We start from the raw sequence: 13,184 nt of genomic DNA, 5'->3' as shown, positions 1-13,184 counted from the left end.
ACTTCCATTCTGAATTAATTAGATTTCTCAGTAGCATCTGCCACCTTTCCAGTAATTACATCTTCAGTCAATTCATTTGGGAAATTAACTGGTATAAAAATGCTTGAGGCAAAAAAGAAGTATATTCTCCAATGTAGGACAGATAAAATAAGGCATACAGTTTAAATTTCAGCTATTTGTAACACTGCTTTGTACAGTTTCTTTACAAAAATAATGTAGAGGAGAAGATGAAATTTTTCTTCCAAAATGAATACTTTTAGGTATTTTTAGAATATGTACAAGATATTTGGATAGAAGGTGCTCAAATACTTGGTGGATATTCAAGTCTGAAGGAGTCTTCTGAGTTCTAGCAACGAGAACGCCATTAGTACTCATGACCCCTTCCTGCCAGGCCTTACCTGGGGGCCTCACCCACTTTTGTCCTTAGGCGCGCAGACTCACAGCAGTTCTGCCAGGGGCTGCCGTCCCGACCCAGCTAAGGAGAGGCAGAACCCTGGGTTTGCTGCTGTGGGGGTAGTTTTTTAAAAGCTTTATTGAGATAGCATTTTAAATAAAACTCACCCATTTTAAGTATACAATTCCAGGAATTTTAATGTATTTTCACAGTTGTACAATCACCACAATCTTAATTTCAGAACATTTTCATCGCCCCAAAAAGAATCCTCCTGCTCATTTACAGTCATTCCCCATTCCAACTATAGCCCTCAGCAACTACTAATCTACTTTCGGTTGCCTTCTTTTGGACATTTCATATAAATGGAACATACAGCGTATGTCTTTTTTTGTATCTGGTTTCTTTCACCAAGTCCTGGGTTTTCACTTTTTAATTTTGTTTGGGCAAAGCCCAAGTGTTTTTTCCACCATAGCTACATTGTATAACATAGATCTCCATGAAGACCTCGAGAAACTTGTGTTTAACTACAGAATCCTTACAAAGGCAGCTGTCCTAGAATATTAATCACTGAGGGTCACCAGAATCTGGAGAAAAGCAACAGTTCCGCAAATCTGCTCATTTCCTTTCCTGGAGATATAAGCAGGCAGACCCAAGGGCACAAACACTGGGATGTGAGTCAAAAGGCTTGGGAAAGATTCTCATTTATGCTTTTCTTTGAATTACTGTATACATCTGTGATTGCACCTGGGTGCTGTTGTATAGATGAGGAAACTTAGAACTGAGAACCTTATCCAAAATCAAAGGCCCTGCAAGATGCCAGCTTTGAGATTGGTAAGCAGGTGCTGGCAGGTACTTCAGTTGTGGAAAGTTCCACCCCACCTGAGGTGAGGCAAATGAAGGAGTGAAGTAGAGATGATGATTTCAAGAGGGGTGATAGGGCCTGTGGTCCTGTGGACAGTGGGGGCTGGGCCCACCCGTCTCGCGGCAGCCAGGACCATCCTTATAAAAGCGCTGCTGCCAGTTTACAGCCTTTGGAATCAAGGGAAAGAGGAGAGTACGTGTCCCCTGTGTCCCTCTCATGCTCGTTACATAGGGATGCAGGTATGCTGGCCCCCCTATTTTCTCCCTGGTGTGCTTAGTCCCCCAGCCAGTCTGTTGTGTGGTACTCATGCATTCACACTCCTGCAGGTCCCAGTATTCATGCACACGCAAAACAGGCTTTCTCCATGCACCTGCCAGCTACCTCAGATCCCTTACGGAAAGGTACCTTACATGGTGTCAGAAGGAAATGGAATATGTATTACACTTCTGATTTACATTTTTTTTTTTAGCTGGACCCCAGCATTTTTGAAAGTTTGCAGAAAGAGCGAGTAGAAGCTGGAGATGTGATTTACATTGAAGCCAACAGTGGGGCCGTGAAGGTAATGCCTTCCTGGGACACAGCATTGTCCCTGATTTGTTTGCCATGAGAAGACCTAAGTGACAAGGGAGTTGCTTTCTTCAGAGGGTGTGGGGTGTGTGGGGAGGGGCTGGTGTCTGTTATGAGGCTGATGGAAGGTCAACTAGTGGCCCTTTATGTATAATAAAGTTTGCCTTCCCTTTATCTTCATTCTTTAACCTTGTCGCGATTAAAACAGATAGTCTGTTAGAAAAAATACTAAAACCTGTTCAGAGGGGGAGGACAGGGTGAGAAACCAAAACAACTTTAGTCACTTTCAAATTGAAATGTGCAGTGTATTTAATCTTCCTTTTATCTCTTTGGTATTTTCTTCCCAAGATATATGCATGTGGGAAGGAACGCTGCATTCGTTGGCATTCTTTTCTATCTGATTTTCAGGGTCCTGTACAGTGTTCCTCACTGTTTAATGGATGGGCATAATACTTCATATCATACAATAAATCATCCACCTACAAAAGAGTCTGAGCAGCTCCTCTGCCTCCAGTTAATCTACTGGATTTGGCCTTTATCAGGAATTGCATACAGTTAAAAGAAAGAAGGGAAAAAGGATTTTGGGAGAAAGTATCAGGTGTTTTTCAACCCAGTTTTTGGAGCCCAGCGATGAGCAGATAGCTCCCTTCTCTTGGCAGCAGGGGAGTGGGGCATATTTGGAGTTTGTCAAGTAGGCTGTCAGGCCTGCAGTGGGAACTGAGACCTTTATCTCACTTAGCCCTGTGCCATTTAGGGACTTGGCAGTGAAAACTTACCAGGCACTCATGTTTCTCTCTTTTTGCAGAGGCAGGGCAGGTGTGATACCTATGCCACAGAATTCGACCTTGAAGCTGAAGAGTATGTCCCCTTGCCAAAAGGGGATGTGCACAAAAAGAAAGAAATCATCCAAGATGTGACCTTGCATGACTTGGATGTGGCTAATGCGCGGCCCCAGGTACTGCCTCGGTGCCTGGGTGACCTGGCACATTAGCCCTTTTGTATGTGTGTGGAGATCTGGGAATGAATTGTCAGAGTCTTGCTGCCTTTCTTGAGGTAGACGGTCCTTTTCTATCTGTAATGTTCAGCAATTAACATCGACATGAGCTACGAGGGACTCCTTTGTTCCCATTCAAATGCTCTAGTCACAGATGATTTCATGTGTATTGTTTCTTATCCCAGCCAAGCCTCTGGCCCTGAGCTAGCCAGCTTCCTCCATGGCTTCACTCCAGCAGTGGGCTCACGCCTGGGATTTTCTGGGTGTTAATGGCAGGAGGGCAGGAGTGTTCTATGAGCCCTTTACAGGATTTCAGAAAGCCTAACAAAGCTCTTTCTTTCCCCCTGCTTAGCAAAAGCCACAGTGTTTTAGCTTTGAGCTGGTACTGTTGTCTGCTTCTCATACAGATGGATACTTATGCCTTGACTAGTAAAATGCAGGAAAGGATGTTATCACTATATGACATTTCTAGGAAATAGTGAATAGTCACTATTAGGGAATAGTTTGTTTTCTGACTTGAAATTTGATCCGTGGGTGTTTTGTTCCTTGGAGCTTTGGTCAAGAGATTACTGAAGACTCATCTTGGACCAACAGGTCCCCTTGGTTGGTGAAATGGCCATCCCCAAACTGACCTCCTGGGAGCCCTTGACCTGAGAAGAGTGCTGGGCTGGGAGTCAGAAGTCAGGAACTGTGTTGCTCCATCACTGACCAGCTTGGTTAATTTGTCACTTTGGGTCTCTGGGTTTTCTGTGGTTTAGGGTTCGGTTTTGAGTTCCCTCCTACTTGGCAAGGCAGTTTTGAGGACCAGACAGGAAACATTTGCTGCCTTTAGCTATTCAGCATTTAGTGAGCCCTTCTGTGTCTCAGGGCCTGGTAACCAACAGGTGATCACTAAATGCTGAACAAATGACCAAACACCAGCCTCTTCCTCTTGCTGACTGCACTGTTAGGAGCCCGCAGGAGGATGCAGGTGAGTGGTGAACCTGTTACGGAGTCAGCCATGATCAGCTCCAAGTAAAGTAAGGACTAGGCTGATACAAGCCTGTGGTCAAATCTAGTGAGAGGAGGCACAGCAATATAATCATGGTATATTTATACTTGCTCTTTATACTTACTCTTATAGTCCATGTGTCCCCAAAGGCACAGGAACATTTGGAGGAAGTCCTGAGTCCGGTTAGGGTCAGATGCTCCCTAGAGGGCATTTGACTTGAACTTTAATGACTGGGAACTTCCTAGGAAGGAGAATGGCATTCCTGGCAGATGGAATAGACTCAAAAGCATTGAGTCATAAAAAAGCTTGGGGGTGTCCAGGGCAGGGCTGGTAGTCTTGTGTGGCTAATCAAGGAACAAGGGGTTGGAAAAAGATAGGGCTGGAAAAGGAGGCTGGGCAGGCCCCACGGAGCTTATACTTGCCATGAAAGGATTTTGTTTGATTCTTACAGGTCAGGGGAACCTCTAAAAATTCCTCTGTGTTTAGAAGCTCCTCAGGCTTTGAGGAGGGGTCTCCATACCTCAGGATCCCATGTTGAGTTGATGAGTGGGATGCAGGGGGATGAGGCTTCTGTAGTCACCTTAGAAAGCAGCACTGACTCTAAGTCTTCTCTTATGCAGGGGGGACAAGATATCCTGTCCATGATGGGCCAGCTAATGAAGCCAAAGAAGACAGAAATCACAGGTAGGAGAACCAGTGTGCCCTGTGAGCAAGGGGCAGGGCGAAGGGCCCCATATTCTGAGATGCTCTTGCGGCTCTGTGAGCACATCCGCCCTGAGGAAATGCCTCAGAACAGTTCTTTCTTCCTCATAGCTTAGAGCTTGACTCTAGCCTAAGTTTCTGGCGGCATTTAGGCAGCCATACAGCACACTGTGTGCTCTCTGCCCCACTGCAGTCACAGTTTCTGGCCCCTATGAGGCCCCAGAAATATGGATTTGTGTCGCCCAGCTCTGCTGGAGCACAGGCTCTGGAGCCTTGGGGCTGTCAGCCCCCTCCCTAGTAGAGCACAGGGCAGCTCCACAGACCAGCTCCACATACTGCCCTGCCCAGTTTGTGGGCACTTCCCAGAGCTCCACAGGGGACACTGCTGCTGCTCCCCTGTGAACCTTTATTTAACCTGCTGCTCTTCCCAGTTTTCCTGTTGCTGTTTTTTTTCTAATTCCACCTACAGTTTCGTCACCTTAAGATGTTAGTTAAACATTAAAGCAAATATTGTCTTTAAAGTTTAAGCCAGGGCAGCAATCTGAGACCTTTCTGTTCGAGTTGTCAGAAGCAGTTTCCTTCTTTTCACACGGTTTTCGGTGTGCATCCTCTTTGGACAATCCCTGCCTCTTGCCTTTGGTGGAAGACGCTGCCTCAGATCTTCCAGTTTTCTATTTGTGAGCTGCTCCCTCCTGATGATAACACAGGAGCTGGTTTGGAAAATGAGCACTGAGACCTTAGCTGGGTTATGTAACTTTTGAGAGACTCATCCCTCTAGGAGCTCTGAGATTGGGCCTTTCTTCAGAGCCTTTCATTCCTCAAAGGTTTCTGCTCAGGATTCTAAAAGCACCCACTTCCTTAGTCCAGGCACTTGATTGAAACTTAATTAACCTAAGCATTGTTGTATGGGACCAAAAGAAAGGGTCATTTACTGAGTATAGAACAGGTAAATTTGCATGTGAAAACTCATTTCACCCAGGGCTCCCAAACTCCAATGTCTCCCAGATCAGACAGAGCTAGATTGGGTATGTGGGAAGTGATAAGGCATGGTAGGGAGTGTGACAGCAGTGAGCGTGTGCTGTGAAGGGATTCCCATGCAGAACACCTGTGCAACCTTTTTACATTTAACCAAACCCATCTTTTGGGGGAGGCTGCCAATTTTGTGACCTTTTAGGTATGATTATCACTGTGTTCAGATGACGACACTGAAACCTGGAGTGGGGACACACCCTGTCTGGGATCACATAGCTAGTAGGAAAACTAGGCTCCTAGCGTGGGTTTGGATTGAATTCAGGTGGAGGAGAAAAGGCGATAGTCTCCCCCAGCCCTGTGCTGACCTTGCCTGCCCATCCTTGCATCTCCTAGACAAACTTCGAGGGGAGATTAATAAGGTGGTGAACAAGTACATCGACCAGGGCATTGCTGAGCTGGTCCCGGGTGTGCTGTTTGTTGATGAGGTCCACATGCTGGACATTGAGTGCTTCACCTACCTGCACCGCGCCCTGGAGTCTTCTATCGCTCCCATCGTCATCTTTGCATCCAACCGAGGCAACTGTGTCATCAGGTAGGATGGCTGCCTGCCAGCCACAAGGCTTTTTTAACTTCCATCTGGGCTCATTTGTTCCTCAGGATCTCTCCAAACCCCATGAGGTGGGACAGGGATGAGGGGAGGTCATGTTGTTTTTGAGGGAAAATGTGCCAAGTGGCTTGCCTCTGGCCTCATTTCCCTAGTCACCAAAGGCAGCAGCTGTCCTGTCACTCATGAGGAGGGTCTCCCACGTGATCTTTGGGGTGTGATACTACAATTTGGTCATTCAATTGGAGTGTACAAAGGTGAGATCAGACAGGGCTAGCCTTTGATGACATTTTACACATGAACGTCTTCAGTCTTCATCTGCGCTCTGAGAGGTAGGCATTATTGGCGTCATTTTTCAAATAAGGAAACTGGAATCATAACTTGTCCCTCATTGTAAAGACAGGATAAGAACCCAGCTCCTTCTGATAACAAAACCAGCATTTTCTTTCTTTTTTTTTGGGGACAGAGTCTCGCTGTGTCGCCCAGGCTGGAGTGCAGTGGCGCGATCTTGGCTCACTGCAAGCTCCACCTCTCCCGGGTTCACACCATTCTCCTGCCTCAGCCTCCCGAGTAGCTGGGACTACAGTTGCCCACCACCACGCCTGGCTAATTTTTTTGTATTTTTAGTAGAGACAGGGTTTCACCGTGTTAGCCAGGATGGTCTTGATCTCCTGACCTCGTGATCTGCCCGCCTCGGCCTCCCAAAGTGCTGGGATTACAGGCATGAACCACCACGCCCGGCCCCAGCATTTTCTTTCTATCCCAGACCTCTGAACCACACTGGTGTCTTTCCATCCTCCCGCTCCACTCCTTCCCATCCCTTTGGCCTGCCTTTGGGAAGGGCAGATGTTGACCCCTGGAAGACAAGTGTTCATACGGTGCTCATCCTGCCAAGATTGGCCCAAAGCTGGGCCAGGAACTTTCCTGCGGTTGCTTTTTCTCCTAAGCACTCTCCATGCTCGTGGTCCTGGAGAACACCCCATCTTCCCATCTCTCAAGCCCAGTGTCAGTATTCCCAGTACCTGGTAGTTTTATTGCTCTTTTGGTTTTCTGTGATACTGTTTAAACATTAGTGCCTGGTCTCTGCAGTGCTGGGAGCACAAAGGTGGGTGATGAGGGGCCTGTTTTCAAGCCTGCAATAGAGTAGTGTGGGGACAAAGTCCCTGAGGCTGCATGCTCAGGGCAGTGGAGGCAGTGGGAGTTAGAAAGACACCCTGTGGCCCGTGAGTATCTCAGGACACAGCTGGAGCCAAACTGAGTTTGAAATAAAAACTGCTGATTTGCCTAACTCAGCTCTGAATGATGGTGGGCCCTATCTAAGATTTTAGTTTGCTTTTAATAGAGAAGCTTTATTATTAAGACTGTCCAAGCTGGGCACAGTGGTATGCACCTATAGTGTACTCTCTGGGAGGCTGAGGCGGGAAGATTGCTTGAGGCTAGGAGTTTAAGGCTGTAGTGTGCAATGATTGCACCTGTGAATAGCTATCGCACTCCCACCTGGACAACAGTGAGACCTCATCTCTAAAAATAATTAAAAAAAAAAAAAACATGCAAACTCTGGTGTTGCTGGCTCTGGGTAAGCCCCACAATGGGGGTTCTGTAGTGCTGTGAGCACTGCAGTATAGCAACAGCCCTTCCCCCTCAGGTGGTTTCTTTCACTTGCAATTAGGAATTGAATGCGTGATTCAAGTCCATGTGGCAGCATCTTGTAGCTACTCTGAATCCCCGTCCGTGATGCTCTCTAGACAAGACCACTGTCATAAGTGCTTCCTAAGTCTTGGAGAGAAAGTGTGTGCCAGATCCAGCATGGCTACTTGGGCAGCTTCTGGAGACAGATGCATGTGGGCCTTATGGCTGGTATGCCTGGCATGCCTGTGGCTGTCTGGACTTGCTTAGCCTTGGCTAGGCCAGGCTGAAGCCTGACAGTGCAGTTGGTGAAAGGGCTCAGCCTTGGACAGATGGTGCCCCCTGCTGGGGAGCTCTGCTAATAGGCTTCCCTCCCTCCACAGTAGGGAACCCAGCCCAGCCCATACCTGCAGAGCCTGGCATCTCTCGTCCCCAGAAGTAAGGTCTCTCAGTCCCATCCCACTCAGGACTAAGGCGCACAGAAAGGTGGCCTTGATCTCAGAACCTGCTCAGTGGAGACAAAGCTCTGGTCAGCCTGAGACCCGGGAGATTTGGCCCCAGCCCCATCTGGGCTGATTTGATCAAGGGCTGCTAGAGGTTGTGGAGACTCCTTGCTAGACTGTAGTTACTCAAGTAAGGAAGACACTCAGAACATGGATCTTTAGGCAGGTCGGCTCAGGTAACGCAGATTCGGTTGTTTGCTTTGGAAGAGAATTTTGGCACTATGTTCTAGTAGGAAATTTGTTGTAGTGGTGATAATAATGTCAACATGGTAATGAAAAAAGTAATAGCCAACAATAATAGCCATCTGATATGCTTCCCACAGACTCCACCCCTAGAGGGGAACTACAGGGCTTCCTTACCCCCCAGAACCACATCTGATCTCTAGAGCTCCGAAGGAAAGAGAGGGGGAAGGGAGGTGACTAACTGAGGGCTTCCTGTGTGTCAGAAACTATACAGAGCACTCTACATGGGCCATCTCATGTCCTCCCAGGACACCCTGACAACCCTGTGAGCAGTTGAGGTTATCTCCAGACTCAAATGGGAGGTTACCTGCCCAGGCCATAGGCTAGAAAGTGTTGCCACTGGAACCTGAGCCCAGAGGAACGTCTGGGTCCAAACTCCATGCTCTCACTGCTCTCCCACACCGCTTCCCAGTGGACCCTGGGCTGTGAGCGGGGATGGAGCTTTGACGGGGTGCTGCCTGGAGGTGGCAGTGGGGAACTGTTGGATGCTGACAACAGATTGCCGTGAAAATACAGCCTCCTAGGAGTGTTCTTTCCCAGGTAGTGTACGCTCCCTCTTGGCTTCTTGCCGCTCACTCCTCCCTGTGTAAATGACCCTTGTGGATTGAGCCTCAGAAGTGAGCCCACTCTCTGATGGCCATTGTGTTTTATGGAGCATGAATTTCAGCACTAGCCTGGTTCCCACATGGAAAAATTACAGGCATTGGAGTCATGTGGAAGCTCATGACCCAGGCGAGTTCCTTGACCTCTCTGAATCTTACCATCCTCATCAGGAAATGGGAATATCAGCACCTTTTTTGCAGAATTATGTGAAGAGTAGAAAAAGTGAGTGCAAAGTTGTCACCCAGGCCAGCCCTAGAGTATTGCCCTCTTGGAAGCTGATTTCATGCCCCTGCCTGGTCTGCTCTGTGGACATGGCTTGGCCTCAGGGATCTCTGAGAACCCAGCAAGGCATGAAGCCTCTTTATAGCCCCTCCTGACCTTGACGAGCAGCCCCCAAGTCCTTTAGGTCACCTCTCCCTGTGGACAGCTGATGTGGGAGCCGTTCTAGAAGAAGCACCTGTCCCTGGTCCTCTTGATGCTCCAGGCTCCTTCTGGGAAGGGTCCATCCATGGATGACAGGGAGGCAAAGCTCTGTTGCCTTCTTGCCTGGCTCCTCCCTAACTTGCCACCATAAGAAGTCCCTTTCCTTCCAGGCTCAGGATCCTGAACTGTTAGATGAGAGCCCAGCACTGATCCCAGCTTGAAAACTGGGAGATTTTCTCTTCATATTGAGGTATAGCTCCCTGGGATTAGGAGTTCTTGTAGGAGTTTCTCACTGAAAGTCACTTTGTTGCACCAAAGCATCAAGATTTAAGAAACAGTATGGTCTCTGCTCAGTGTAACCCTGTGGCAGATAGTGTTCCCAAAAAAAAAAAAAAACAACTTTATGGAGACATAATTCATATAAAATACAATTTTTTTTGTGATTTCTAGTGTATTCACAGAGTTGTGCAACCATCACCACTGTCAATTTTAGAACATTTTCATCACCCCAAAAAGAAACTATACCCATCAACAGTCATCGTCCCCTTCTGCACCCTTACCCCCATCCACTGGCAACCATTAATCAATTTTGTCTCTATAGATTTGCTTTTTCTGGAAATTTTGTATAAATAGCACCATATAATCTGGTCTTTTGTGACTGGCTTCTTTCACTTAGCATGATGCTGTAGCATGCGTAGTACTTATTTCTTTTTCCAGCTGAATAGTATTCTATTATATGGAATATTTAATAGTGTATCTTATTTAACCATTCATTAGTTGATGGACATTGGGTTGTTGGGTTATTATGAATAATGGTGCTCTGAACATTTGTGTACAACTTTTTTTTTTCTTTCTTTCTTTTTCTTTTTCTTTTTTTTTTTTTAAAGTAGAGATGGGGTCTCACTTTGTTCAAGTCTTGAACTCCTGGGCTCCAAGGATCCTCCTGCCTCAGCCTCCCAAACTGCTAGGATTACTGTGAGCTACCACACCTGGCCTATGTACAACATTTTTAAGTGGACATGGTTTTTATTTATTTCGGTTATGTACCTAGGAGTGGAATTGCTGGATCCAGTGGTAACTGTTTAACCTTTCAAGGAACTGCCAGCTGTTTTCCAAAGCCAGCTGCATCATTTGACATTCCTACCAGCAATGGATGAAGGTCCCAATTTCTCCACATTCTTGCCAACACTTGTCTGTCTTTTTGATTATAGATATTCTAGTGGGTAATGAAGTAATATCTCATTGTGGTTTTGATTTGCATTTCCTTAACGACTAAGGATGTTGAGCATCTTTTCATGTGCTTATTGGCCATTTGTATATTGTCTTTGGAGAAATGTTTATTCACATCCTTTGCCCATTTTTTATTCAGGTTCTTTGTCTTTCTGTTGTTGAATTGTAAGAGTTCTTTATATATTCTGGATACTAGATCTTTATCATTTATATATGATTTATAAATATCCTATTCTTTGGGTTGTCTTTTCAGTTTCTTGATAGTGTCTTTTGACACACAGAAGTTTTAAATTTCAGTGAAGTCCAATTTATGTTTTTTCTTTTGTTGTTTGTGTTTCTGGTTTCGTATCTAAGAACCCATTGCCTAATCTAAAATCACAAAGGTTTATGCCTGTGTTTTCTCCTAAGAGTTTTATAGTTTCAGCTTTTATATGTAGGTTTATGATCCATTTGTAGTTAATTTTCATGTAGGGCATAAGGAAGGGGTTGGTCCAACTTCATTATTTTGCATGTGAATATCCAGTTGTCCCAGAACCATTTGTTGAAAAGACTGTTCTTTTTTTATTGAATTGTTTTGGCAGCCTCATCAGAAAATCAAATGGCTGTCTTTTTAGCACTCTTACTGTGTGTCCACTGAGCCAAGGTTAAGTGGATATTAGGTGAGTTACCCATCGCATTACCCAGAGAGGTGTTTTTACTGTGCTTTCTGTCAGCAGAAAAGCTTTGTGTTATCCGTGTCCCTGTAGTTACAGGATTACATAAAGAAGCATTTATGTAGTGATTCTTAACCAGGGGCAAATTTGTTCCGCTGGGGACATGTAGCAATGTCTGGAGACATTTTTACTTAACATGACTCAGAAGTGCTGCTGGCATCTAGTGGGTAGAGGCCAAGGATGATGCTGAACATCCTGGAGTGCATAGGACAGCCCTTCAAAAAGAGTTAATTTGGTCCAAAACATCCACAGTGTCACAGTTATTGTAAGAGGAAAGTAGTCACAAATGAGTCAGCCATGTTGCACATGTGGTGGTATATCTATAGGATACTTTTCCAGAAGTACATTTGTCTTGCTTTTATAGATACGCTGTATTGGATTCCAAGGAGATTTGGGTCTGTGGCTTCATAGCTCCAAACTGTCTATCTGGAGGAAGCTCACTAATGGCCGAGTTTGGACAATTGCTGAATGGTAAAATGTTAAAATTAATAGTAGACTGAGGCCAAAGCCAGAAATGAACTTCTAAGATGCAAGAATAAATCTGCAGATTTACCAAAATGTAATTATTATCCAGCTTCTTATTAGCAGTTTTATAACATTACCATTATGGCTGCCTTGTTAAACTGTGATCCTCCCCACCCCCTGTTCCCCCAGCTCCTGCTGAGGTCAGCACATGGCCCAGCACCGCTGCTGGCACATGAGGGCTCCACTCAGCCAGCCCACTCAGCAGCATCACTGACTAGAACTGTCTCCCACTAATATGGTTTCTAGAAGAAACTTTCTACTTCAGATTCATAGCTTGGACAAATCTCAGAAATGTTTGGTCTTTAATTCCTGAAAAATGCTTAGCAGTCCTCAGCAGCCTTTTCTTTTGTTTTTCTCCTCAAATTCCTTTTTACCACTTGGTAGCCTTTTAATAGACTTTAAAAACTATAAGAAATGTTATTAATGCATTTCTATAAATTCTGTTCTTGTGAAGTTTGATTTGGGAGTACTTTATTTTTCTCTAACCTTTTCTTCTTTAAACTTTTTATGTTTGTTGTGATTTATCATGGGTGGTGTAGAATTTTGGATATTTTTGTCCTTGGGATATTTTAATGTGGCAAAATTGAGATCTTAGGATTTCCTCAAAATTACCAGAAGAATTCTCAAATAAGACTTAAAAAACACTTATGGCCTAAATAGAATTTAAAAACTAAAAATTAAATGTAGTTTTAAAAGGTTATTTTGCCTAATGTGAAAGTTCCAGGCACACCAAATACTGAGATTTGAATCATGATAGAATTTCATAATTCTTAATTTAAAAAAGACATTCATTGCTGGAAAAAGATAAGTTTTCTCTAAAGTTAACTTAATACTTGTATTTCCTATTAGTTTGTTTCCATATTTACTTTGAAGATTTTAATTTTTTTTTTTTTGAGACGGAGTCTCACTCTGTCACCCAGGCTGGAGTGCAGTGACACGATCTCGGTACACTGCAAGCTCCGCCTCCCGGGTTCACGCCATTCTCCTGCCTCAGCCTCCCAAGTAGCTGGGACTACAGGCGCCCGCCACCACGCCCGGCTAATTTTTTGTATTTTTAGTAGAGACGGGGTTTCACCGTGGTCTCAATCTCCTGACCTCATGATCTGCCAGCCTCGGCCTCCCAAAGTGCTGGGATTACAGGCGTGAGCCACTGCGCCCGGCTGATTTTAATTTTTTTACATTAGATTTAACAATTCATTAATGTAGCATTTTATTCTCTTTTTGAATTGTTT

The 13,184-nt window shown here is 45.2% G+C and overlaps 1 protein-coding gene across 1 annotated transcript in view; it reads left to right on the top strand.

The window, feature by feature from the left end:
• The window catches only part of RUVBL1 (RuvB like AAA ATPase 1), a 42,789-nt gene that overhangs the window by 20,397 nt on the left and 9,208 nt on the right, over positions 1-13,184 (top strand). The window contains exons 5-8 of the mRNA NM_001246529.1: positions 1,726-1,815; positions 2,629-2,778; positions 4,429-4,492; positions 5,876-6,074. Of these exons, the coding sequence (NP_001233458.1) occupies positions 1,726-1,815; positions 2,629-2,778; positions 4,429-4,492; positions 5,876-6,074 (503 nt within the window). The remainder of the gene's footprint in view (positions 1-1,725; positions 1,816-2,628; positions 2,779-4,428; positions 4,493-5,875; positions 6,075-13,184) is intronic.

The sequence above is a fragment of the Pan troglodytes genome, chromosome 2 (genome assembly GCF_028858775.2).
Source record: "Pan troglodytes isolate AG18354 chromosome 2, NHGRI_mPanTro3-v2.0_pri, whole genome shotgun sequence".
In the NCBI taxonomy this organism is placed as follows: Eukaryota; Metazoa; Chordata; class Mammalia; order Primates; family Hominidae; genus Pan; species Pan troglodytes.
The sequence above is the reverse complement of the archived record's forward strand: the minus strand, read 5'-3'. Positions and strand labels throughout refer to the sequence as shown.